Source organism: Cololabis saira, chromosome 3 (assembly GCF_033807715.1).
Source record: "Cololabis saira isolate AMF1-May2022 chromosome 3, fColSai1.1, whole genome shotgun sequence".
Lineage (NCBI taxonomy): Eukaryota > Metazoa > Chordata > Actinopteri > Beloniformes > Belonidae > Cololabis > Cololabis saira.
Genome location: NC_084589.1, coordinates 13,524,871 through 13,552,085, shown reverse-complemented (window position 1 = coordinate 13,552,085; position 27,215 = coordinate 13,524,871). Strand labels below are relative to the sequence as shown.

The 27,215-nt window shown below is 41.6% G+C and overlaps 1 protein-coding gene across 11 annotated transcripts in view; it reads right to left on the bottom strand.

The window, feature by feature from the left end:
• The window catches only part of plecb (plectin b), a 145,865-nt gene that overhangs the window by 24,861 nt on the left and 93,789 nt on the right, over positions 1 to 27,215 (bottom strand). For 6 of the 11 annotated variants that reach the window (XM_061716304.1, XM_061716309.1, XM_061716311.1 and 3 more), the window contains exons 2-12: positions 14,690 to 14,751; positions 11,571 to 11,660; positions 9,436 to 9,513; positions 9,216 to 9,320; positions 7,525 to 7,691; positions 4,327 to 4,442; positions 4,134 to 4,237; positions 3,109 to 3,228; positions 2,205 to 2,300; positions 1,983 to 2,110; positions 26 to 119 (exon numbers count right to left, since the gene is read on the bottom strand). In XM_061716304.1, coding sequence (XP_061572288.1) covers positions 26 to 119; positions 1,983 to 2,110; positions 2,205 to 2,300; positions 3,109 to 3,228; positions 4,134 to 4,237; positions 4,327 to 4,442; positions 7,525 to 7,691; positions 9,216 to 9,320; positions 9,436 to 9,513; positions 11,571 to 11,660; positions 14,690 to 14,751 — 1,160 coding nt within the window. Of the gene's footprint in view, positions 1 to 25; positions 120 to 1,982; positions 2,111 to 2,204; positions 2,301 to 3,108; positions 3,229 to 4,133; positions 4,238 to 4,326; positions 4,443 to 5,268; positions 5,766 to 7,524; positions 7,692 to 9,215; positions 9,321 to 9,435; positions 9,514 to 11,570; positions 11,661 to 14,689; positions 14,752 to 17,822; positions 18,273 to 27,215 lie in introns of those variants that run through there. The other 5 variants (XM_061716305.1, XM_061716303.1, XM_061716306.1 and 2 more) reach the window with 4 other exon arrangements.

Below are 27,215 nucleotides of genomic sequence, written 5' to 3'. Positions count from 1 at the left end.
ACAGTTGCAGTTGAGGATGACTTACCGTCTGCAGCAGGTTCTCCAGGTGGCTGAGCTGCTGATCACACGAGCCCGACTCCATCTGGACTTTACTGAAGATCCTCTGGAGCCTCTCGAGCCTGGATGAGATCAGATCCACCAATATAATTAAGTTCAATAACAAGTTGTACATATAACAATGCGATATCCCCTCTTTCATCTAGACTCCTCGGAGTGTGTAAGTAAATAAGCTGTTAAAGCCACCAGCCAAGGCAAACATTGCAACATTGATAACACTTACGGCTTCTTGCGCTTGAGCATAAATTCCAGTCTATGCGGTTCACCCATAAATGCCATATTTAACCAATTCGATGAAGACGAGCTCGTCCTGCAAGTCAGTCACTTTTCTAGCTCTCCCATTACCCTCCTATTACTCAGCCGTGTGCCAGCTAACAGTGTGGCAAAAATCCCTCCGTTTTTGTTTACAAAAAGCCATTTCTGCTCGTTCGGTTTATCCTCAAAAAACGAAGCAGCACTTTGTACTGTAGATGAGAGGACAGTCTTATGACAGGAAACCCTTCCCCCTGTGCGGGGAGGACGTATCATTACTCTAATTAGAAAAATAATGTAGTGGTCAGCCTATTTCAGCAGATTGAATTATATCTATTTGTGCTCCAGTGAGCAACAGATCTACTGTATGCCGCTACAAGGGAACACAGGAAGTATGAAAAGTACTGTTGTACAAATACATAACCAGAGTGGGTGATTTAACTGGCAGTGATTACATAACAAACCACAGCTCTGTGGTTACAGTGAAGCTAAGCTAGGCTACGATTTTCAGTTATTAGCTAAATCCTGCTTATTACTGAACCCACACAAAGACAAATTGTTATTAACAGTTAAATGGATCATTGTTTTGCTTAATATTGGTTTTGACAGCTGTATTTTATTCTATTATTCACCTAAATTGATATATTGAACCGTGGCAGTGGAAATCCAGGCTGGGTTTTCTTCACTCAGTCAGTTAATGTGATGTCATTTTATTTATCTATGTATTTATTTTTGAAGATGTTGTGGCTCTAGTAGCCTTTATTTGAAGTGTACAGTAGACAGGAAAGGGGTAGAGGGAGAGAATGGGAATGACATGCAGCAAAGGGCCACAGGCCGGGATTAGAGCTGGAGCCTCAGTACACGGGCCTCTGTGCCACCCAGCGGCCCGTGGTGTCATTTTAATATCTTTTACCTGCCGAAGAGAAACTGGATACAGATAAAGTTGTTTTTCTTTATATGTAGTCATTTAAATAGATAATATTCTCTCTTTCATTTAAAAGGGTGTTATATTTAAGTAAACATCCCCGAGTATGACATCAGATTCTTTTCCATCCATGAAATTTTAAACCATCTTTTATGCACATATCTAAAGACCAGCCTCTGAATTTATGTCTGTGTTCATTAACCACATGAACCACAACCTAACTACCGTTACCACGTCCCTGAATGTGTTTCAAACACTGTAATAGTTTTTTTTATTTGAAGAGAAAAAAGGGGGTAATATCTATACATCTATATGGATCTTTGGTACGAGCCAAATATAAACACAGTAATTACAAAACAGTCTTTTTGGATTTGTAATGTTTATACTGCAAAGTTTAAAATATGAAGAAATTATGGCTGATAATGCATTAGTAATCAAGTGCCACAAATGCATTGCTGTTTATATTCCCTAGCAGAGCAGTTTAGCTGCTCTGCTAGGGAATATGAATATTCTCAGGCAACAGAAGACAATAGAATTTCTTATCACCTTTAAAGAACCCAAGTTCTGTGGGTGCAACATTTCGCATTGTTTGGGAAATTGTCTCACAAGCCTTCCATGGCGGCAAGAGTTGCTTCTCTAAGATCATTGCTGATGTTTTTCCTCATTAGTATAGTCATAACATAACATACATGTAAATGCTCAAGACTATCAAAGTGTCAATTGTCCTTTTTTTATTTTGTGTCCTCACCTTTCAAACTCTATCCGGAGCAGTCGTTCTCTCTCGAGGATTGCCACGTGGAGTCGACCCCACTCCTTCTCCACATCAATGGGATGGTAACCTGGGGGAACCTTAACCTGGCCAGCGTGCACTGCACTCTGTGGACAGGTGGAAGTGGTGATCCTGGTTATTGCGGATGTATACGTTATTGTGAAGAGAATAAAATACCATAAAACATTGGGGTTCACTTGCCTCAAAGGACTGGTAGATGTGTTTAGAGCGGGTCTTGTCAGACTCTTTTGATGGCAGTTCTGTCTCTTTGAACTTGAGGAATTGGCGCCAAAGAAGCTGAAAAAAATACACAAAGGGAATATATATTTGTTTATTTTTTGCCAAAGAGATTTGTGTGTTCTCTGAGGTGTGTTCTCTGAGGCTGTCTTTAAATTGTGAACATAACGCGTTGCATTTAGTCAAAAGGTGTACATAACATGCACAATACTCAAACAAATCAAGCCCAGCTCCTAACTTCTTCAGCAGGACATCAAAGTTAAACATCACATGGCAGCTTTTGGCCTGTACACAGTGAGGTGATACATCCTTTTCCCTGAAAGTGCTGTGCATGCATTCCCATGACCGGTGTAAATTCAGTTACCCCCTATAATAAAGTCACATCATTTCACTGCTTGTATTGCGAGAGCAAAAATGTTCCAGACTTAACTTTATCTCGTGGGTTTGTTTTTCTAAAGCAAAATATGAACCTACTGCTTTTGTGTTTTTGCTAGAAAATTGGACTTTAAAGTACAAAGTCACGCTCGCTTTTGTTCTAGCGCTGAAAGGGAGTGGTGGAGTGGTGAATCCTCTGAGGATCAAGTTAAATATTATTTGCCTCCTGGCTGCACTTTCCCAGCACTAGCAGCAACCCCGCCTACGACGCAACAATACCTGAGAATACAGGCGTCTTTATTTGCAGCCAGACAATGATGATGAATCATTAAATGGCTGCCAATACTGCCTTTAACAATATTGACAACTTTCATCCCTGCACTAGTCTTTTAATAACACGATAAGTACATCTACTTGGAGCACAATGAGGTAAAGCACTGTTTTATTGAGCAACTCGACTGTAAACATTACAGCATAAGGTTTGTTCGCTCACCTCTATTTCTTCATAGCTGCCGGGGAATTTTCTCTCCTCGAAGATGACGATGTGGTGGCGGATCCACTGGAGCAGAATGGTCACCAGCTCGTAGTACTCCTGCCAGCGCAGCTCCAGCTCCTGCAGCCAGCACAGCAACAAGACTCAACAAACAGGAGCACTCTTATTTCCTGGCGTGTCCATTTTCGTTCACCCACACACCATCCTGATGAATTCAATTAGGCAGCAACAATTCTCGACTTGTGTTTACAGACAGGGACTGGTGACGGAGTGGACAACGATGGGAGACTAACAGGATATTTGGCGAGCTTTTTCAGCTGACACATGTGCAGAGTCAAGGCTATGGATTTAAGGGCGTTTTGCAAGACATTTAAGGTCTGTGGACATGTCTGTACAGGTTTGGACTTTTAGTTCACTGAAAAACTCAAAATCTTACCAGGAATATTTGTCTTATTTTTAGTTAAAATGTCTCATTTTTAGTCAAATAATCTCTTTACACTTAAAACAAGAGTCATTACCAGAAAATAACTTGTTATTTGACAATTTTCACCTGTTTCAAGTAAATTTTCACTTGAAATAAGTAGAAAAATCTGCCAGTGGGACAAGATTTATCTTCTCATTACAAGCAAAAAAATCTTGTTCCACTGGCAGATTTTTCTACTTATTTTAAGTGAATATCTACTTGAAACAGGTGAAAATTGTTGTTTTTTTTTCCAGTGATGAGTCTTGTGAGAAATGAGATTTCTTTTTACTAAAAAGGAGACATTCTAACTAGAAATAAGACAAATATTCTTGTTAAGATTTTGAGTTTTTGCAGTGAAGTTAATCACATTTGGGAATAAGTAAATCAGTCTAACCCATGTGCTTACAACTTTATGCCATTTTTGGAGTACGAGCACCACAGGTTGCTCATTTCTTGGGTTATTTTGTTCTACAAGACATGTTTTGATGAAATCTCCCCACTAAATCAGCAAAAGGACATTTTGTCTCATTGAAATGTTCATTGACTGCGATGTTCTGCTCACATTATTCCGGCCGCCATCGTGGACATCGATGCGAGGCATGACGTCATACAGGGACGACACGTAGGTGATGATGGATTTCTCGTCGGGGTGTGGGACGTCGACATCTGGAAAGAGAAATCATGTCTTGTGGCATTTCCTTTTAACAGAAAATCCCTTTTTTTTTGTTTGTTGGGTGAGTTTGTGCCGCCCGTACCTTCCGGGTCCAGGAGGCGGGTCACCCCCAAGTCTTTCTCTGCGACACTGAAAGCCTGTTCCAGGTTCTCCATGTTGGTCTGTCGGTACACTTTACCCATGTCGATGAGTCTCGGGCTAGTGGACACAAAAATTCAACGGATCATCAACAGGGTCCGTTTTGACAGGAAAGAATAATACATTTCCCAAATACCCCACAACATGTAACTCATTATGTTTAAGTGCATCACGAGATAGCGCTCTGAAAGCAGCTGCCTCTGACCATAGCTATTAATCCCTTTTTGACACTAATGTCTAAGTAGGACCATGTATAAACTCCAAAACTGCAAATAACTCAACTGAAATAAGAGCATTCCTTTCATTTATCTTCATTACTCAAAGCTTCTAGTCCCGTACAGCTCACGTGAGTGAGTGCTGGATAAATGAAGCTGAGCTGACGTAACAGTGAGCTTAATATCCACGTGAGTTCAGCGGCGTCTTCTATGTGTACTTTAATGGCATTACATAATCATCTTGGCAACAGAGGTTTGTAGGAGCTGTTGCTACTGGCTAAACGCTGGGAAGGAGCCCACCTACACGAGCACCTGCCCTTTTCTCCTCTGGGGCGTTTGGCTTTTCCTGCCAGATGTCAGAAAATCTATAGGTGGAATGTAATTTAGTGAGCTGCTCACAGAATCAGACCTGACGAATTTTAAGTCAGACAAGCCACACCTTGACTTCAAAAAGAGACAAAAGTTCACGTTTCTGGAGTGCGGACCAGGATTAGAGCAGTAAATAACCTCCCCTCATTAATCATGCTTGCACAGTTAAACTGCTACACAACTTTCATTCACAATTCCATCAACCCAAATACATTTCAAATGCATTTTTCAAATCTGCAGATCCCAGTGGGTAATAATCAGTGCGGCTTTAGGAGGCAGAAAAAGCGTGTGAAGTGTCATACATATCTTGGAGGCATAGAGAGGAGGCGCCGGGGTGTTGCCTGTACACAGGTGAAGACTCCACGTGGCGGATTTGTCTAGCAGAGTACTGTGTAGTGGGCTGATGGAATCTGCTCACGCTTTGGTGCTCTTTTCCTTGAAACCTGCAGGACGTCCATCCATGGCCCAGTTCTTCACTGCTGGAGCGAACCCCTGAGCTATTAGAACCCCGTCCAGAGTCCCTGGAGGATCCCTCCGACGGGATGTCTTCACACACCATGACCACCCGGTTTTCCATGTTGCTGACGGATCCCTTTGCTCTGCGAGTGAAGCCCAGGCTTCCTTTCTTCTGTTTGGACTTCTTTTTTGAACTAAACATGGTGAAATCTGCAGTTTCCGCCCGGTGGGAGGTGAAGAGACTATGCTGAAGCAGTTCCAGTCACTCAACTGGAACTCACCTGTGGTCTTGGTGCATGCATGTTAATCCAATCCTGGAGACGCTTAAAGTGCCCATGATCTGCCGGAGCTCCACCTGAACTTCTGCAGGTTCGCTGAGTTTAAAAAAAGCCTCCTAGTGGTGCAACAAGGTCACCGCTCTCCGAACAATCTTGTCTGCATGAACCTAAAATTCAGCTGCAGCCCTCCAAATCCAGGTTTGAAACACACACACGTACAAAAACCCAGGAGAATCGGGGATCCTCTGGATGATATACATGTCCCAGATTGCCCTCTCTTATGGTACAGAACAGAGTGGTGCTACAGTTTTCATGCAGCAGGCAGAGCTCTACAGTAACGCCCACACACCACACCCCTGACCTTTATGAAAAGCTGCAAAAAACCAGCCCCAGGAGTCTCTGAGAAGGAGAAAAAATCCGATGCACGTTCCTTTTTAAGCAAACCTGCCCCTGCAGGTATACGTTTTTCTGTCGAACCATAATGGCTCCAAAGAAAGACAAACATGTCTCTTATCCCACTTTTCAGCTGTTTGCCCTTTTACTTTACATGAATGACTTTGTTTTAAAATGAAACAACGGTAATCCTCAATGCCAAATCTCCCTGAGAAATGCACGCTCACTTCCTTCCCAGGATACTGCAGCAACGAAGCAGTCAGCCACGAAGCCTGCCACGAAAATAAACGACGGCTTTGGGGAAATCAGCGTATTTACGGTGCAACAGAGAGAGATTCAGATACTGCTTTTCCTTTCATTCACAGCCCGCTTTTAACAGTGGTCTGAAGGCTTGAAATGGAAATTTCATGAAAGCAGCACGAGAATAACAACACAAGGACTTTAAAAAAAATCCACATCCGCTAGGGTGTCTGAAATTATTTAAGACTTTGAGTCTCCCTGTCAAGAACGGGAGGGGGATTTAATTACAGAGCAGGTTTTAACTGGCGTTATAAAGTGTCATTTGACATTTAAATGCATTCCTATTTCTCACTCCAGGTCCAGTGCACTTAGTGAATTGGACTCACACACGTTGGTGTCTAATAACAAGACCATGTAAATCTGTGACATAAAGCCTCTGATATTTTACTAATGCTGGCAGGTCTTATGGTATATAACAGGGGTCGGCAACCCAAAATGTTGAAAGAGCCATATTGGACCAAAAACGCAAAATACAAATATGTCTGGAGCCGCCAAAAATTAAAAGTCTTGTATAAGCCTTAGAATGAAGGCAAATGGCGAAAGGTCGAGAAAAAAGTTGAAATGTTGAGAAAAAAGTCGAAGTATCGAGAAAAAAGTCAAAATTTTGAGAAAAAGGTTGAAATGTCGAGATTAATGTTGAAGTACAATCTCGAGGAAAAAGTCAAAATGTTTAGAAAAAAGATGAAATGTCGAGAAAAAAGTCGAAATGTTGAGAAAAAAGTTGAAATTTGGAGAAAAGAGTCGAAATATCGAGATTAAAAAGGAAAGGAAAAAGTAAGAAAAAAGGAAAAAAGTAATGAATCCACGGTAAGAAAAAAAAAATGGAAAAAAGAAGAAAGAAAAGGAAAAAAGAGAAAAAAAAGAAGAAAAAAAGAAAAAAAAAGGGAAAAAAGGTCAAACTTTTTTTTAAAAGCTCCAGGGAGCCACTAGGGTGGCGCTAAAGAGCCGCATGCGGCTCTGGAGCCACGGGTTGCCGACTCCTGGTATATACAGCATATTAACTATAACCAAGGAGGGAGGGTGGAAGTAAGCTGCTGCGGTGACCTTCCTGAAGACCTTCCTTCCTGTCCTCGCATCACATTTCATTTAACATTGTTGGCATCGACAAGTGTGACCTCTTTGGACACTCACTGGTGCTTGTGGATGACGGCGTTGAAGAGCTTGCCGTCCCTCCAGCTGGTGGTGAAGTTGTCGCAGCGGATGCCCTGGTAGCCGTCGATCATCCTCTGGGACCAGTAGAGCAGCTTCTCCTTGGCCGACATGTCTTCTGACTGACCGTTGATCTGGATGTCTGAGATCTGAGGCAAAGTACACATGAGGAACTTTAACACAGCTGGAGACAGAGCTTTTGTATAATATTGCGTGTTGAGGAAACCAAAAGCAAAATTAGTCATTAGTGGAAACCAAAAGATGAAATTAAATGGAATAATTCCAAACCACCAGAGATTATTTTTAAGAGATAAGCGATGTTCAATACCTCATACTACATACTATAAATGTGTACTAAGTTTGCCAAAATATAGTTCATAGTATGCAGTACGCAAACAATAGCGCAATCTGCAGTATAAGGGACCTGTAATGTTGGACCAGGAATGTTGAAGTACATCCTGTATACTGTATACTGAATTGTAACTGCAATACTTTTGAAAACTAGCTACTGATATATTGTAAATATGTTCTGAAGAGTACACTTAAGTGCGTGTTGCAGCAGGATTTATGCTCGGTCTGGGATAGGAAGAAGGCGTTGTGGATTTTGTGTCCAGATGAGTTAGCATTTCATGATTAGGGGTGAAAACATGAGTCAGGCCGAGGAGATTTCATTTCTCCTGTCCTTATGCTCTACTTTGCATACCTCCAGGCCATAAAACAAAGCCTACAATTAAACAAGTAATCTTTTTTACATGAAAAAAACATCTTTAACCACAGTACAAACATTACTGTCTTGATGCATTGTACTGAATTGCTGTTGCTCATCTCATAGTAGTAATCCCACTTTTACTTTAGAAATGCAACTGATTAATGGAAATCCGCCTGTACCTGCAGGGTTAAACACCACATTACATGACTAAAGGCAAGACTTATTCCACTGCTCTTTGATATGGAGCCTCTATGACTCACCGGCAGCCACAATGCATCACGTTACATTTTATTCATTAAGCAGATGTTTCTGCACAAAGCGGCTTTCTGCACATGTACGTCAACACGAGGAGCAGGAGTCGCATTTAAAAAACAAACTCAGCCTCCTTGACAACAGCTTCTCCCTGATGTTTCCTCTTTCGTCTCTAACAGATTGTATCTTCAGGTCATGACTGCCTCTTTATCACCTCTGCTTGTCAGCGTGATGCATACTTGGCTTCAGGAACGAAGCCTAGGTTTAGAAATTGCCCAGGGGCACCTTAAGCGTTCATTATAAGGGTGGGGGCCAAACTGTGAGTATTATCCTGATGCCAAAGGGGTTCCTGGATGGCAGCTCTGACAGACTATCAGGGATGTGGCTGCATGCGAAGCGTGCCAACAACTGCGAGCTCCACGGGACACACCTATCCCTCGGGGATGGGGGGCGAGAGTGACTCACACTGACACACCCTGATAGAGCTTCGTTACATGAGCAGTTCAATATAAGGCAATGAAAGATAGTGTGTTAGTGTTTTTACTAGCAAGAATGGGTTTTATGAGTGAATATGTTTTGATTAGAAAGTGTCGTCTGGACAGGAATCTTCGGAGAGCAGAGCCCGTTCCGATCCAGAGAGATGGGGGAAACCGCAGCTGAGATCCCAGAGACAGAGGATGAGGCTGATAATAAAATAAAACGCGACACTGACAGAAGAGGAGACCTGGAAGTGGAGAATGATGGTCCATATCAATCCCAGCGTCAGCTTGGGGTTCCCATCTGCTATGTCGTCATTTCTGATATTCACCAGCTTGACCTGTGGAAACAAAGCAGTTTGTTTTTCTAATGATTACAGCATCATCTGTATGAACGGATTCCTTTTCTCATGATAAGACATTTCAATTACATGCTCAGCATTTGATCCATCATACCTGCCGGTGTTTGAGGAAGTCCAGTGCTATCTGTACATTCTGCAGTTTGTGGAATCGCATGCGGCCTTTCTCTCTTGGCTGTGGAGCAGGAAGGAGAGTAAAGTTACAGTACGGGCAGTGCTTCTGCTAACTGTCAGGGATGGTACTTTTGGTGAGGTGAGGGTAGCATCCAATCAAACTTAAAAGATGTAAAAAAACAAACAAAACAAAACCAAACTGAAACCAAAACAAAGAAACATTTAGCAAAAGGAAGAAATATGGAGTGAATTGTAAAGTTCTTCTTTCAGAAGTACTGAAATCTCCACTTTGGCCTTTCCCTTTTTCTACTGCCTGGTAGCTCCATCTCCAGCAGCCCTCTTCCAACGTATTCAGGATCTGTCCTCTTTACATGTCCAAACCATCTCCCCCTGGAATTTCTTATTTTATTACTAACCCTGACTGTTCCTCAGATGTATTTCTTTTGAACCCTGTCCATTCTTAATACCCCTGGAGAAAATATCAACATCTTCAATCTCTCCATCTTAACCTCAGGGTCCGCCTTCCTGACTCCATCTGTCCTTATCTGAATTAATCTAACCCTCAAAACAAGGAGGAGCTCAAGGCTGATACTTGATGCAGTCCCACTTTCACCTGAAACCCTTCTGTGACACCTACTTGATATCTTACTCCTGGCTTGATGCCCTTACACATGACCGGTACCCCTAAATCTACAAAGACTCAATGCAACTACTTCTGACCTTCCGTGGTAAATCTAATACATGTATCAATACATATATCCTTGATGCATGATGTAACTTCTTTCAATGCCTGAGTCCTGTTGCTCACCCACATCCAATAAATGAAGGAGATAATGAATTATACCTGTGAATTAGCATTACTTACACCAAAATTATAGTTCTACAGTATATTACAGCAAGCTGAGATGAATTCACATGATGCTTAGTGTATATCATATCTTTTGACTGTAAATGCCGTATGTCCAAAATAATATATAATTCAAAGGCCTGAAAATAATGCTGAAGCAAAGAAAAAAAGATTCACCAAAAGAAGCTCAACAATTTTTTTTCAGCAAATTGCTCAAAGCAAGGCTGCAAATGAGAGAACCAAAAAAGATGAAGACGTATGAATGACCATGAGGGAGGTCTGTGGATGCCATGCAGAGCCGTATAGCTGGTGGAGTGTGGGTCAGGATCAGGATGACAAGTGTAAGTTACAAAGGCACTCACCAAGCGTACACTCCTGACCACGTCTCTCTCCCTCGTCTAGCACCAGCAAGAGCAGTGCGAAGGAGAGCAGGCCAGATGGCAAAGAACAGCACACCAAGGTTAAAGGAAAGCAAACCGGAGAGAGATGGGAAGAAGAGCAGGAAGAACAAGAACCCTTGATCAGATAGGAGTACAGACTCAGACGCAGACCAAACTGGAGTTAGAGTGTTACAGCTATGGAGCACTGAGAGGATGAGCAGAGCTGGAGCTGGTGGAAGGAGCGATGACGTACAGCAGCAGCAGCCGCGGAAAAGACCAGCTGCCTTTAGCTGGTTTTAGAATGAATGTGGAAGCTGCAAGCACCAAGTTCAATTAAAACAAAAAAGAAAGATGGCTAGTGAAAAAGATTGTCAGGAAAGTTCAGTTCAGGTTAGCCTGTAATTGTAATGAAATTGTTCCTGTTGTTCCCCAAAGGGATATTATTCCAGGTCAAATCAAGAAAAGTTATTTAAAGCGCTAGTGAGGATGGTTAGTTGGTCAGGGTAAAGGTTGTAAAATTTCAGAAAGTTTCAAAGTTGTAAACTTTACTTGTATATTAATGGGAATAAAGAATAATCAATGGGAAAAATAGAAGGATTAATAAGAGTCAATATATTTTTCTGCAATCCTACAAGAATGTGGGTTACTTTGATTCACTATAATGATTAAAGAGTACTCATCTTATCATCTAGCCCTTCTTTTTTGATTTCTATTATGATAAAATAACATAAATATTTATTAAATTCCAATACATTGACAATTTCCATGGGGGTTGTGTTTCACCTCTTTAGAACCAAAGTCAAGATTGTGTTCCTCCACTTGGTTTGAGGTAAAAAAAAAAAGATGCACATTCAGGCTCGTTCATCATTCTGACGTCCAGACTGCACTCACCAGTGTTTCTCCAGAGAGGACCTCCAGCAGTGAGATCAGGTTATGTCCATCTCGAAGGTCTTCATACAGATCTGTCACATGACGCTGTGACTGTGGCAAGAAAAGCAAAACAGAGAGGGCACATTACAAGGAGCAACGTGAAACATACTGCAAATGCATTTTCCTTAATTTGATTTCTCAGATGTTGTGCACACAGGAAAATCCAACACGGTGATTGAATGATTGAATTAAGTCAAATAATCTACATCAATAGCAAATATTTTAAGTAAAAAAACATCATTTCAAATGCAGTGGTCTTATGTAAAACTTATTTAGCATTCTGTGCTTTCTGTGAACCACGCCAGTTCTACCCAGGTCAGGAATGCATAGCCGTAAGGAGCCAAGCCCGGCTTCTGCTCCAGATGCCAAACAGCAGCTGTCGGGCTTGGCAAGTGAAAGATAACACTCAAACTAATAAAAAAGACAGATCTATACAGGTGAATATAAGTGAATTTAAATTTAAAACTGAGTTTATTTCAAGCACCAAACAGGCAAAACCGACTGTCGAGTTAATACAACAGAGGTGTGGTGCAACTGCAACCAGACAATGAAGCGAGTGAGTGGGGTGATGGGAAAATGCTGGGATGCTGCCAGAAAACTCAAGCCTGGATAAGAGGGAGAAAGCTGGGACAAAAACAAGTGAGGAGGGTGTGAGCATCGGCACTTCAGACACGCCGCCTCCCAGTTTCTCTTTAGTGCACTCGTACCTACCTGTACCTTCCACTGCAGGGTGAGGAGGGATGATGGAAGGAGAAAAAAACATGGGTATTAAAAGGATTTGAAAATAAATAAGAAAGAAACACAGAATAAATAACCCAGTCTAAGTTCTAGAGAAAAGGCAGCAGTGCTGCAGACAGCGTCTGGGTGTGTTTGGTAGGGAGGGAAGAGGAGGTCTCTGCCCGAAAATGGAATGAGCGTGAATTTTAAAGCAAGTTACAACAGTGGCTGATTTCTCTTGGCAGGGACTCCAAGCTCACGTAACCATCCATTTAGACCGTCTGAGAGGCGCTCCACCTTGTATGCAGAGGTGCAAGCACTCCATACAAGTACATTTCCTGTGCACAAGTTTTAAAACCCTTCAACTTTATAGCACACAGAATAAAATAACATTTGCACCACTGCAGTAAATCTTTTTTAGAAATATCTAAGGGGTTGCTCACAATGTTTTTTCCAGATTGTCACCTTCTCACATAGTTAAATTTAAAAAAATCACATGACAGTGACGGACATGACATGTATTTGTTCATCTGTAAGTGATGAGTGCTGCTATTTTCATGCAGCTTGTTGGACTCCAAATGTGTATGGGTGAAAAGCCTTCCCTCACCACCCCTCAATTATGTTATACTAAGGAGGTGATGGTTGTATACAACGTGATCAGCTGTAGCATCAGTGCTGAAAGGTAGATGTTGGCTTACATACTGCTTTGACGCTATCAAAAAAAGCCGCTCTGAGAGCCTTCAAAGCTGGAAATTATAACCAGAAAAGCCCCAAAGCTTAAAGTTTTATATGTTGACGCCATCTGGGACTGTTCCTGGTATCTCAGATTTGGCCGCAGTTTGCTAAAGAAAATGCAAGGATCCATGAGAGAACAGATGTATGCCCTGCAGCTGAACTCTACTGAGTATAGAACAACAACTTTACAGCTCTGCATGTGTGCATTCTGCCTTTAGTTTGTATGCATGTATCGTTTGAACCTCAGTCTTCCAGATTCAGCTGCAGAGCTTTCCCAACCAGGCCTCCGCCTTTTTCTTCAGTGATATTCTCCATAGCTGACTCTAGATGGCGATGCTGTTCTTTTTCTTGCTGCACTGCATAATAGTCATATAATCTAAGGTAAAATGAATCTACAAACACTCAACCCATCAGTAAATCCATGAAGTTTTCATATGATAAATAATCTCCAACGGGCATGTGAACTTTTACTCGAATTTAAATATCACATTTTCCACTCACAAAACATGGAGTGTGTCTCAGTATCTCTGTATCTCCTTTGAGCAGCACAGTTCAAGAGATGTAATCAGGTTATGACGGACTAACAAAGTCAGCCATGACTTTTAAGTTTTTATGTTCAAAGGGTCACGATGATCCCGATGTGAGCAGTTATGCGACTCTCCATGAAGGCCTTTCAGTTTGTGACTGGGTCTGAGAGAGGGGAGCCACCCAGTCCAGACCCAACAGTCTGCACAGCACATGTGCTACTGTTGGCCTCCACCACCGTGGGCATTGGGCCTGGACCAGAATTTACTTTTCTGAGTGAGCTAAGTGAGTCCAGATGTCTATGACTCACCGCTGCACATTCATCGTGAACACAAAAGGGAGGCACTGACTGCAGGACATGCTCACACAGGGGTACCAGAGCACGTGAGCAGCGCACTGCGATGGAAACACTCTCACTTTGCTTATTTTTCCCCTCTTGTTCCATTTTTAAATAAATTAATGGCCCGTCTGTGGATTGAATGTAGGAATGATGTGGAACGTCATAAAGCTTTGAATGTAATACTGCTAGTGGGAGTTCCCTGGTAGAAAAAAACGGCAGAGGAGGGAACCTTTTTAATGCTCTAAGGAAGAGGTGCTGAGCTATGGGTCGTCACGTTTCAGCCATTATGAGGGCCTGTGGAGAGAGGAGTCAGGTGTCCCCTGACTACCCTCCTGACCTGTTCACCTTTGGTGGGCCTGGGTTTGGAAAGAGATCAGGGGAATAGTGCAGGAAAAGAAAGTGAGGTAATTGAGAGTGTCAATAGAGGGTTTACACACCCTCTCAGCCGATGACAGACTGGGCTTCTGGTAAGCCTCCCCATCACTCCCCCATCACTACCTTATGTCACACATCACTAGTGGTGAACCTCGTTCACAGAGAGAAAGTGAACATCATGATGGAGGTGACCAGGAGACCCAAGAAGGTAAAGGTGGAAGAATAGATAAGAGAGTGACTGAGCTAAAGACTAAACGAAATCCTTCAGGAAAACAATTGCATACGTTAACTTGTGCTGCTTTGATTTATGGTCTTCAGTGTGGCTTCAGTTCCTACCCCCCCACACCCCCCCACACACAAAAAAACACCTAAAAAACCAAGTTCTTACCTTTATCAAGTGCTTGTTAACCCATTTTGTGAAGGTCTTCTTTTGTACTCGATCTCGTTCATCTGCAACACAGAAACATTGCAGTTAAACGTCCGACACCAACAATACACACATGCAAAATGAAAGCAGAAAATTGAGAATAAACAGATGTCCAGAACGCTGGACTCATTTGGTTTCTGTCAGATAAACAAATGTTGTCAGAGACACCTCTGACGCTCCCGTGCATGCTTGCATCAGAGCACATTCATCGACGGCAGCGTCAGCCCCATTGTCTGAATAATGTTGTGATTATGATCACATGTCTCACCGTGGGATTTAACTGCCAGCGTGTTCTGGAAACGCAACAAAGATGAAAGAGTTCTTTTCAAACGTTAAATATTCACTCAAGCGTAGAGGTACTGCGTGATTAGAGTATGGTATGTCATGGTCTGACTATTAAGAGGGTGTTGTTTCCCAACAAGAAAGAACATGGTCTAGGTGTGGAATACACCCATTACGAAAACATGCCAGAATATACGCACCTAGTGTTGTGTATTTAGGGGGGGGGACCACACAGAGATTCATAAAACATTTATTATGGATGCAGTGGTTGGAATTGTCTGTTTCCAAGTCTTATGTAAGATCAAGGAAGTAAGGTTCACTCAACAGTTTTACTACCAGAATGACCAGATGCAACAATCGCAGCTTCATTAACCACTCTACTTATTATCACTGGATGTCTTTAATAATAAACTCTCTTTCACTGACTCACTCTGCAATTCTATTCACGTAATGCCAGACGGACCCACGATCGCAAAACAAGGTCCTTGTTCTTATCGGTTTGAAGGGGAGTGACTGACTGTCTCCATGTAGTGACTCACCCAGCAAAGAAAAGCAAAGGGCAGCGATTAAAACCAACATCAAATTTGAACCTGGAGGCTATTTTTTTTTCTTTTCAGGATACAGTCAGAGACTGCACATGTGTTTTGGAACTGCGTTGCTATGGACACCCCATACAGACACTCAAACATTTTCATTGACGCCACTGGGTCTTGAGTCGAACTATGTGACCCCTGTGGTTCTGCAAATGTATAAAGTCATAAATAGTAGCTTCTTTCAGAAATGTGGGTTATGAACTCAAAAGGTTTTGTCACCTTTTTTCTTCTTTTTAACCAACTGTTCTATGCTGTCATGCTCACTCAGGCTTTAGATTCACAAATTTAGGCAGATTTCTTCTTAATAGTATCATACTTATAGATCATCATAAAGGGCTAGATCTTCCCTATTTGTAATGGGTTTTACAAATTAAGCCCTTTAACAGAATCCTACACAGGGCCCTGAAAATGTGAGAAAATAGCCCTGGCAGAATGTGGCAGAGAGAAAAAAAAGAGAAAGACTGGGATTTCACCTCATGAGTTTGAATTAACCTGGTGTTCATATTGACCTTTGCTTTCCTGTTTCTGTTGAATGTTATGGTTTCAAAAATGAGCAACTCTCCACGGTATCATTGCTTCTTCTGTAGTTAAGGTTGATATGTAAACAGATATGCAGCGAGCTACAGGTGTCACATGTCTGTACACAAACAGTTTATTGTAACATGTGACACCTGTTGCGTGAGCTGTGAAGTTTATGGTCTCCTAATGCACAAAAGTCAAGAGCAATATTAGACAGTAGTACCGTGACTAGGTAAACTCACTGAAGTACTGAGATCAAGTTTAATTTTTAACTTTCTTTCAGCAGGAAGTAGCCTACATTAACTTAATATTTATTTTGCATTTGACATTAAGTCAAAATAACCTCTCATACCACATGTATGCAGTGCCTCCTGATTAAAAACATATGAAGTGTTGGTATTGCGGAAATAAAACCACACACTAATTATAAAGGCAAATGTCATATAAAATTAGATTTGAGAATCATGAGAAAACAAGTGGCCTGCTCTGCTGTGGCATTGAGGGGGTGTGTCTGCCAAGGACGCTGACTCACAGATCTTAGATCAGCTTAACTGGACCGCACTAATCGGGCCAACAGAGAGCAGTTTGTTTAAATGGAGATAAACAACACAAATAGGCACAGACATAATGCATTTTTGGTTGCCTTTGAGCAATTAACCACGTTAAAAACATTGCCAGATTTCCAACATTGCAGTAGGCATACGAGCGGGGCAGGGAGAGAGTCTGGCTACGGGAATACAGAGAAGCAGCCTGTATTCATAGTCTGTCTCTGATATTTCATAAAACTGCAAGACTCCCAAGTCTAAGGTGCTCCAAACAAACGTGGTTCAGTGTCAGGTTCTCATGAAACTAATCTGATTTCCTGAGTGGATGCGTTGTCCTCCAACATCTGTGGCTCTGCGTTTTGACTCCAGTGTCTAGAAAATTGATCTAGTTCTTCTTCATTTCATTGTTCATCGTCCAAAGGTCTGCAAATTCTGGCTGCAGGGATGATGTATTTCTGTGATGAAGGCAGAGCCATTATTTAGCTGGTTATATGATGCACAGTGAAGGACCCACAGTTGGATAGATCCATTACGGTACACCTCTTTATAAATTACTGTTTTGGTGACAGGGTCAGATTTACTGGCATTAACAATGCAGTAATGACTAATGGAGTTAAGCAAGGAAGTTTAATTTAGACCTTCATTGGAAAAAGGAAGAACAGTCTGAATGAAAATGAGTGTACCGCTCATTCTAGCAACAACTGAAGACACACAGACGGTAGCCATAGTGACTCACTCGCCCCCAAACACACACATGCTGCACCGCTAAAAGTTATGAATGAGCTTTGCTGACCAATACAAAGAGAGGACGCTGCTGATGCATTATGGGAGAGCATGCTCCTTTCGGTCACTCAGCTGTGACAGCACTGACCAGACCAACTGTATTTCTATTACATGGACTGGAAATGATCAGTCAGGCATAATGCAAGCTTGTGAAGGCAACAAAAGCACCACCAAAATCTCAATGTAAAACATGCTGAAAAATCAAGCCTCAATATACTGTAAGCCTCTTAAGTCTCCAAACAAATAATCTGCAACTTGAGCACTTCTCCCACTTCTTCCATGTTGCCCTGGGGCATGTGTAGGTACAAACAGACAGAGATCAGGGCTTGCAATCGAGTTTTTCTTTTCCATTAGCTGCAAGCATGCTGGTACCTTTCCTGCCGTCCGTCGCCTTCAGCATCCCTTGGTAATAACCTTCATCTGAAGGCGTCCTCTCTCTGCTGTCAGTAGAGAAATTCCTGTTCTTCTGCTGCTGCTGAAAAGTCATTTTCACTGTTTGTCAGCTCACAAAAAGATATTCCTAATGATAAAAAAAAGAAATCCTTCCTCGTTGGTAGGACCTCGAGCCTTTCTCTCTTCTGTCCGGGTGTTTAAAACCTTCACTTCGTCCCAGAGTTTGCAGTCCTGTGGCCACGATCCAATAATCTCTTCCCAAACCTATGATTTCTCTCCCGTTCTATCCTCTCTTAACCTCCAACCTCCCTCATGGGTTTCTGGTTTTTCCCTCTTGTGTTTTTCTCTCCTCCCTTTTCCTTTCTACCAGTCACTGTAATCCTTTCAGAGCTAATGGTGCCTGTGGGCTATGGAGTCCGGGCCTGTCCTTGTGTGTGATGTTTCAAATGTGTATTTAGTGGCGGTAGAGTGTGGAGGACACACTGGGTAGGGCTTTCGACACACCCCTTCCCCTTTCGACGCGAGCAGAGGAAGAGGGAGTGGCGGTTAAGGACGAGGTGTTGTAACCTGCAAGGACTATCGACAGCTTGCGCAAGAAAATACAGACACAAGCTCGCAGGGTGTAATAAAATGTCATAAAAGTTGGAGCTGTTGGCTTTAATGCTTAAAAGTGCTTTAAGTAGCAGTTTAATTAACATTTTTAAATGCTTTCCTGGGAATAAAACATGTACAGGAGTCTAAATAGCTCAAAATAAAGAAAATTCAGTCATCACATACATATATATATACACACACACACACACACACACACATGCATCTGTTACATCTCACATTAATCATTACTTATTCACACATTCCCCTACCGGGAATCACTCATGAAGAAAGGGAGGAGACAGGAGATGAGAGTGTTTGGGAAGGGCTGCTGTAGGGGAGGAGGGAGAACACACCCTGAACATATATGGCATGGGCTTGTGCCTGTAATTATTCCCACTTTGACTGACAATCTATATCCATCAGACGTCTAGGGTCAGGCCCCTTGATTAACCAAAATGCCTCTTTTCGGTGAAATATTGATCATGAGAGATGGGAAAATATCTTGGTACGCGTAATTAGTATTTTGATCTGCAGTTTCTTTGGAAGCCGCTGAGCACAAATGCAGCCAAACGGCACTACATCTGGATTATGTATCTGTTATTTAGAAGTTTCAAACCAGGACTAAAATTGAAACTTATTGGGAGTTTTGAACTAATAACGGGTTCACTGGGTTCAAATGGAAGATTTATTCTTGCTTTAAAAGTGCATTCCAGCACATGGGCCCATCTCTCGAGGGCGAGTACTGAGCCCCAGTTTCTCAGAGCGTTCTCCATAAAATCCCCCCGTAGAGCGAGTGCACCTCTTTCCTCCGGCTTAGGGCGGTTATGTATCTCATTCCTCCACCCTGTCTGTTCTCACTATACAAGGCATTAATAAAAGCAACCTTCCTGAGGACAGGGTTTCTCAGCACAACCTGCCCCAACACGAGGACATGAAATGTGCGTGGACCTGAGTATGTGTCTGTCAAGCTGCTGTGTGTTGACTCACTTTTAGCCACGTTTGCAAATCTGGAGACACACCTTTATCTTTCTACAATGTCTAGGCAAGCCAGGGAATTAAGGTGTGGTATGTGGGTACACATCTAAATCTAACATAGAGCAGGAATTGTACCACATACTGAATTCAACACTTAACGGGATTTGATCGTAAAACCCTTCACGTCTTGAAAATTATACGTATGTGGCAGTTCCATATTTATAGTTGTTTGATTTGAGGTCTTAATTAGTAAAATGTCTTCTCAGTAAATCCTATTGGAAAATGGAAAAGGCGGAGGGCTACTGAGATGTTTGCGGCGGCAGAGCTTTCACCTTCTCCAGCTTCGCTTCTAGATCTCATGGGAAATGCGAGAGGGGGACGCGGATGTGGATGCGAACGGCCACTGGTGCAGAAAAGTGTGGAACATCTTAGTCATGAGATTGTTCCTCCAAAAAGGAGACATATCATTAAGTTCTCAACATGCTTATTACTCTGCGCCCTCATCTGGCCTCATCAAAACCAGATGGAGCTCTTTGGCGTCAGAAAAAAGAGTAGAGAAAGTGCAGTGAAAATATGGGGTGGATGTGTTTTCCTTCTTAAATTGGAGTTTGCACCACTGGCAGGTTTGTTGCTTTTCCCATGATGCTCTTGTGTTGTCTAGCAAACAATCCAAGACTGCTGCTGAAAACTACAGAAGCTAGAGGTCAAGTGCTTGTTGACGGGGGAACTCCCATGATCTTTGTTAATCTGGTCTGGCTCCGAGCCAGAGATCAGCACTGATGGTTTTTAACCGACCATTAGCTGATGGATGCTGGAACTTTTTCATTTTTCTCCTTGTGATAACTGCAGAGTTATATTTGGTTGAAGCTTGACAGTATGCAAAGTTATTCCAATGTAGTTCAAAATAGGTGTAATGACTAACAAGCTAAACTGAGATACAAGCCACTGCTGCAGAGTGTTTGTCATGTTCACATTATTGCTGCGTGGACTTACTGTAGCTCAGAACGGCAGTTAACCTAAGTATAACACAGCGTTACATCGCGGTTTATTACCACAAACCGGTGTGACCCTCAGCTTCACTGACTGAAACACAAGCCCCACAAACCCAGACACACTTGGGCCTTAGCTGGTCAACCTTTCACACTTAGAGCTAAGTTATACTGGTCCGACGTGACCCAAATGCAATAAACTGAGTTTGACACGGATGACATTATGTGTTGAGATGGCCATCTCTGAGCCAAAGTGCACAAGGAAAATGCTATTTTACTCCATTCCTGGAGGATACGTGAGTGAGTGCTCGGGTTTGCCACGCTCCCTGAATCGACAGCATCGTTTAAGACTTAGTGTCGGCCAAAGAAAACTGCAGGCCTGGCAAATGTTTGAGCCGAACTCTCACTGCTATCTGGGAATGTGTAAAGCTTTGCAGTCAGTGGAGTATAATGAAATCGACCGTTTATACACTTCTACACGTGCGTGAAAAAGAAAGTTAATCCTTTTGCACAAGTTATGTTTAATGCATTTCCAAACCAATCTGAGACCAGTGTTACTAGGTTTTCAGCCAATGTCTTTACACTTTATGAGTTTTTGTAGTTCATATAATATCAGATAATTATTTTAAAGCTATTTTATCATGAAATGTAACATGTTAGACTTTAAAGAGTTTTTCTTTTTCTTTTTCACATGACCTCATATGTAGAATAAAATGTGACAGTTACATCTGTATTTATTCAGTCCCCCCTTTGATATCGATTTATTTTGGTCTAGGGCTGTTGAAAATGTATAATGTTGATATTTAACGATGACATGTATCTGTAAACTATATACATTTGATTAAAACCTGCATAAATGTGAGCAGAAACATGTAGTTTCTGAGGTCCTGCACGTCTAATCCATGCAAACTATAGCATACTTGATCTCGCAGCAACTGGACAACAGGAGAAGCCTGTGCAGAGAAATGAGGGAATGAATGAGAGCGAAAAAGAATTCTAAGAATGTGTCATTATGGTTTCTGAAAGTGCTGAACTGAAATGAAAATATATGCTTTGGACAGAGGGAGGACAGGAAACACCTTCCATTGTAGAGGATGACAAAGCTGCCGAATGCATCAGCCCTCCCGTATAAGGTTACAGCTCTCTACTCTCCAAACACCCGCTTCTCCCTTCCCTTTTCAGCCCCCGGAGACTTTAGGTGAGTTCAGGTGAACGTGTAGTCACTTACTGGAGCGAGTGGTCGCCACACCTTTAGAGAAGAATGTTAATAAACCCAAGAACAGCCTAAACACACCCAGGATTAGCTCATCAGATGCTGAGCACAGATAAAAAAGAGAGCAGGAGGGGTAATGTTTCTGGAAAATCACTCATACGATGTTATGGTGAGAGAGATCCTTGGATACGCGACCACCTTCGCCAAGTTCAAATTTACAAAAGATCCAATGCAGTTTGATCTAAACTTCTGTAAAAGTATAAACAATTCTAATGAAACCATATTATAAGACTCGAAAACAACTGGAAGAAGACTCAAACATTTAACAAAAAGTAAATTAAGTGAAGTGCAGCTGGGCTTTTTGTCAAAGGCATAAAAAACTACCGAGTTTACAACTCTAAATGTGTTGAAGTGTTGTATTACGGGGCATTTCTGTAAAATTTTATTTGGGTATATTAAACATGACACTTTCAAACTCATATGATTCTTATTTCCAGTCATTTATTAATACATTTTAATAAGACTATACATAATTGAACTAATATGGCTCCATTTATGTCTAAGAATAAGAATGTTAAAAGCTGATACTAATTAATGCTGATACTCATCTTAATTCTAAGTTTATTTCTCATGGCTTTGCTATGTGTTATCGTCTTGGAGCTCCAGCCTGTCGTCAGAATTAGACCTAACGATGAAGCTGAAAGGACAGTTTAAACTCTGACTCGGCCAGCTTTTGGAGCAGGACCGGCAGCTGAGTTTTAAAATAGACGAGCACTTCAGAGAGCTCTGTGGAAAGTCCCACATCTGCCCACAAACGTTTAATTTGGGGGCTCGAATGCAACAGGGTGATGGGAAGTAATTAGCTATAAGGGCTGCAAACACATTGGCACAAATCAGACTAGTTAACGTAGCAAGTGTCTCCCTCTGCAGGAGACAGCAATGAACAGGAGAGTTCAGTTTTAGAATAAGAATATTCATGCAAAATTAGACATTCTGAGAGAAAGAAAACTTTTTTTTTGAATCAAAGCTAAACATTTTAAACTACTATTTTAATCTGAAATGGTTACTAGTGTTCAGGTCTGGTGAGCAAATCGCTGTGTTGGCAGATCTGTGTGAAATATCATTCTCAAGCCATTAACCTTGAAGAGACTAAGTTTAGAGGAAATTATAACCACCAACATGTTTTGGTTTTCTTTCTTTTTTCCCCACTAACGGTTGAATGGTAATTATACGTTTACTGCATACTTTTTTTGCCTTAGTAGTTCTACAACACTGTAATGGAGCATTTTTAATTAAGGAATTTAATTTTAAACTACGAACCAAAATAAATGAGCAGGCCCTTTTTAATTGACAGTAAACTGAAAAGACAATAACTCATTATTCATGTTATTTTTTCCATTTCTTAATAGACCATAAGAAGGGTCACTTTTCAAAAATAATGTTGAGCTGTTGTTGTAAAGTTTATATTTAATTTAAAAAAAAAAAACTACACAAGGAACTACCTTTATTTCCAAATCTAGACCATGCACGGTTGGTTCCTCATTTTTCCATGTGATTCAGTGATTCATCATCAAGACATGTGGTGTTTCCATATGCCGTCTCACCCTCCCATATAAATCTGGGGAAAAATGGGAACTTGAGATCCGTTTCCATGACAACACCCATAAACAGGAAAGCACCGTGTTTTTGAGGGGTAACGGCAACTGACTCTGAGTCACAACTGTATTTTTAGCCGCAGAGACGAAGGAGTTTCCCCTAACTGACCGATTCGATGTAGAAAGAAAAACATCATGAGAAGGAATATTCTCTTTTGACCACAAGATGGCAGCAGAGTGCAACCACGCCCAGCCGCGTCCCCGGTAAGAGCTCTGAGAAACTCTGAGAAGCTGAGAACTCTGACAATAGACATCTCAACGCAAAACATTAGACTTCAGTTAAAGGGCTGAAAGTGATATCTTAAAGTGATTAACTGGTAAACATTAGGGGTGTAATAAAACATTAAAATGACAGGAAATAAACTAACACACCCTAAATAAAAATAAAGGAAGAAAATGACTCATTGTATTTTAACTAATGATTAATCGTGCAAATGACTCATTATGTTACTTTGCACGGAAACCTTATACAACCCGAACGCTCCGGATTAAACTTGCTGGCCAGCCAGGCCATTTTTTTTTAGTTTGTATGTTCTTGCGGTGTCTGAATTCTTCCTCTCCAGTCCAAGAGTATACTGACTATAAATTGTCACATGGTCAGTGCAAAAGTGAAAGTCCAAATGTCCAAAAGTCAGTAAGGCATAGAAGAGCTACTAACAGAACGTCTACCCTTCTTTCAGTCTTCTTGAGTCTTCATCATTCTGAAAACTCTACGGGCCAATAAACAAACTCCTCCCCAGCAAGTCTAGAAATCAGGTGTCATCACTCACCGTGGCAACACATCTTAGTGCACAGGTGTCTCAGCCGTTCTCCATACGAGCTCATCTCATGCAGATCATTCCCTTGCTTTATCATGATCTTGATAGAAACATGCCAAACAACGTCCCGCAGAGGCCGTGTTGTTTCAGACTGGCTAAGCTGAGAGGTGTGAGCAGTGCATACACAAACAGTGATCTAGGGAACGATAGTGGAAGTGCCCTGCCCTCCTCTTTATGGAAGATGCAAAAGTTAACAGGTGACTTCATGTTAATTGCATTGTGGGATTCTAGTGTTTGTTGCTTCAACAGAAACATCATATTATAGAGTTTTAACCAATCCATGATAACAGTATAAAAGAGGGTTTTTTTTCCAGTCAGAGTGAAACTTAAGAGCTGCCATGTCATCTCAAGATTAGTTTTTGTTCAGGATGAATTACTAGTCTTGAATGGTGTGGTGCTTTACAATTGTATCTGAAACGAGAACATTTCTAAAGACATTTTAAAGAGTTACATGGATGTCATGGATGACATAATGGCGATCACAAGGGGGATAAATGAGCTCCTAGCACAGGACTGGATGTGTTTCTATGGTTCCAATGCCACTCATAAATAACTCCAAGTGGCTTTCAGTTTTCCCTTAAGACACAGGAAACGGCGTCCAAACCAGTTTTTGGGTTTCGATGAGTCTCTCAGGAACAATTTCAGTGTTTACGTAATGACTAATGCCTACCCGTCCTACAGCGACGACCGCAACGTATTCCAAAGAAACCACTTCTTCTTTATGAATCCAGAAAAAATAACGACACATAGAGTACAGTAAGTAGTAGTTTAACTGGCCCAAAGTGGGACTTCCAGTAAGAATTTTGGCTTTTCCGCAGACCAGGCCGAAGCGGCGACCAGTGCCAGGACCCGACCATCACAGCCCTCCCATCACTGTTGGGACCTCTAAAGGGGCGTTGTTGTGGGACTGCATGGAAAATACAACTGGATATATTGCTTATAAAAAAACATTTCTTCAGAATCTGTACTGAGATTTTTATTTGGCTCAAAGAACCACCTGTCCGTCCTGTTGCGCATGAGAATACCGGCAGTTTAGCGACCAGTTATGCAAAGCATTCATCTCAGCATTATTTATTTCGGCAGGTTTGTTGAAAATGGCGGATATAGTTGAACTTCAAACTTTAAAAATAATGTTTATAGCAAAAAATAGATCGTTACCAGAACAGTTACAAAATTTGTTCAGATTGGAGGATGAGGATAACAGACTTAAACTTGATTTCAAACATACTTTTGCAAGGCTAAACATAAAACAAATGTGTATTTCTGTTACAGGTGTAAAATTATGGCATGGACAAAGCAAGGAACTGAATAGTTGCACAAGTTTGTATCAGCTTAAGAAAATGTTTAAAAAAGAAAAGATAAGTCCTACAAAAAAGAAGAAGGAGAAAGAGAAAAAAATAGATAGAAGAGTGGTATTTTTGTTTGTTTTCTTGTTATAAATATGTGTATAGATAGATTGGTGTTCAGTAAGTCAACGTAATTGTACTAACAGAGAGGGGCAGGTATCATAAGTTTTCTTCTTCCTCCTCCTTTTCTTTCATGGTGATAATGTGCACTTCATGGAATTTTGTACAACTATTATTAATAATATATACCATGAATGGAATAAATGAAATGAAAAAATTTCAATTCACGCCGTCCTGCAAAACAGCCGTCACTAAGTGTTTGTCTAAAGGCAGATAGCATGAAGTTGTAGCACGTCAAGTTCGATTTGACCCGCTACAGCGTCTGCTGCCGGGAGAACGGGGCCGACGTGCTCATTCAGCCAGTCTGTGGAGGGCAAAACCCACAAAAACAAAAGGTCAAAGCTCAGCGGGAGAATGTGGAGTCAGACACCTTGTGTGTAACACAGAGATCAACAGTTTAACTCAGCTGCGCTCCTTCCTCACGACCTTTCAGATGACACCATTCCAACATGGTCAGAGGGGAATGTAGGAATCCCTGTTTCCTACATACTGTAAGCATGTAGAGGCCTGAGTTGTTTACCATGAAACTGAACAGGAACTCCATGCGGCTGAGATGTCACTGCTGTAATACGTGACAGCGTGAGACAAGGTGCTTGTGAGCGGACAGAGGGCAGAGATGTTATCGAGCAGAATGACGGCCTGTGAAAGGAAAACCCCATGACTGCACTGGACCGAAGAGCACAGTTCAACCGAGACGGAGGCTGCATAAACTGTTCTGTATCTCGGAGAATCAAACGTTAGCCGTAAGGATATGAAACTGACTGTCAGAGTAAATGATACTAAACCAGCTCCCACTATTCTTTTTTTTTTCCACATGCGTTGTATCCTGTTCAAGGCTGCGTCTTATCCCAGCTGCCATCGGATGAGAGACGGGAAACACCCCTGGACAGTTTACCAGCCCATCACAGGACCACACCAACACTAGCAGGCGCTCACTGGCCCTGGCCATAGTCATCACAGCTCTGACAAAATGTAAGAGATTTTTTAAAGTCACGACACAGGTTGCGTTTTTTCTTCTCACAGTGAGCCCTTCCCAAGAATGAGGGGGAAGGATGTCCAGAACCATCTGAATTCTGGCAGGTTGAATCTATTCCTCAACCACTTTTTCAACTTGAACAAGATGCAGACATCCGCAACGAATTGTGGCAAGGCTGTAGCTGGGCCTGTCAGAGGGATTTCTGGGAGGTCGTCATCCCGTTCATGACGGAGCCAGAAGATGAATAACTTTTCATGAGCAATAACTCGTCGTCCTGCCCCGGCTACATCAAACCCAATGGTTTCAGTTAAAAAAAAATATTGTTACAAACTGGAAAAAAGCAAAACACTAGTGCAAGAACTTTTTTTTACAATATATGAGCATATATATATATATATATATATATATATATATACACACATACATACATACATACATACATATATTCATATTGTAATTCCGGTTCATTCCCAGTCAGGCATGTTTTTGGACCCTGGGAGTGCCTGGAGAATCCCTAAATGATGCCAAATATTGTCAGTCAAACATTAGCCCTCAGTGATACATTTTAACTATACTGAGGTAATGATCTCTTTAAAGAAAAAATGTATTTGGTGTTAAATATTTGACCGTTTCTTTTCATATGCCATTTAAGCCAAATGAAAGGAAAAGTACATTCTTCCAGGTAT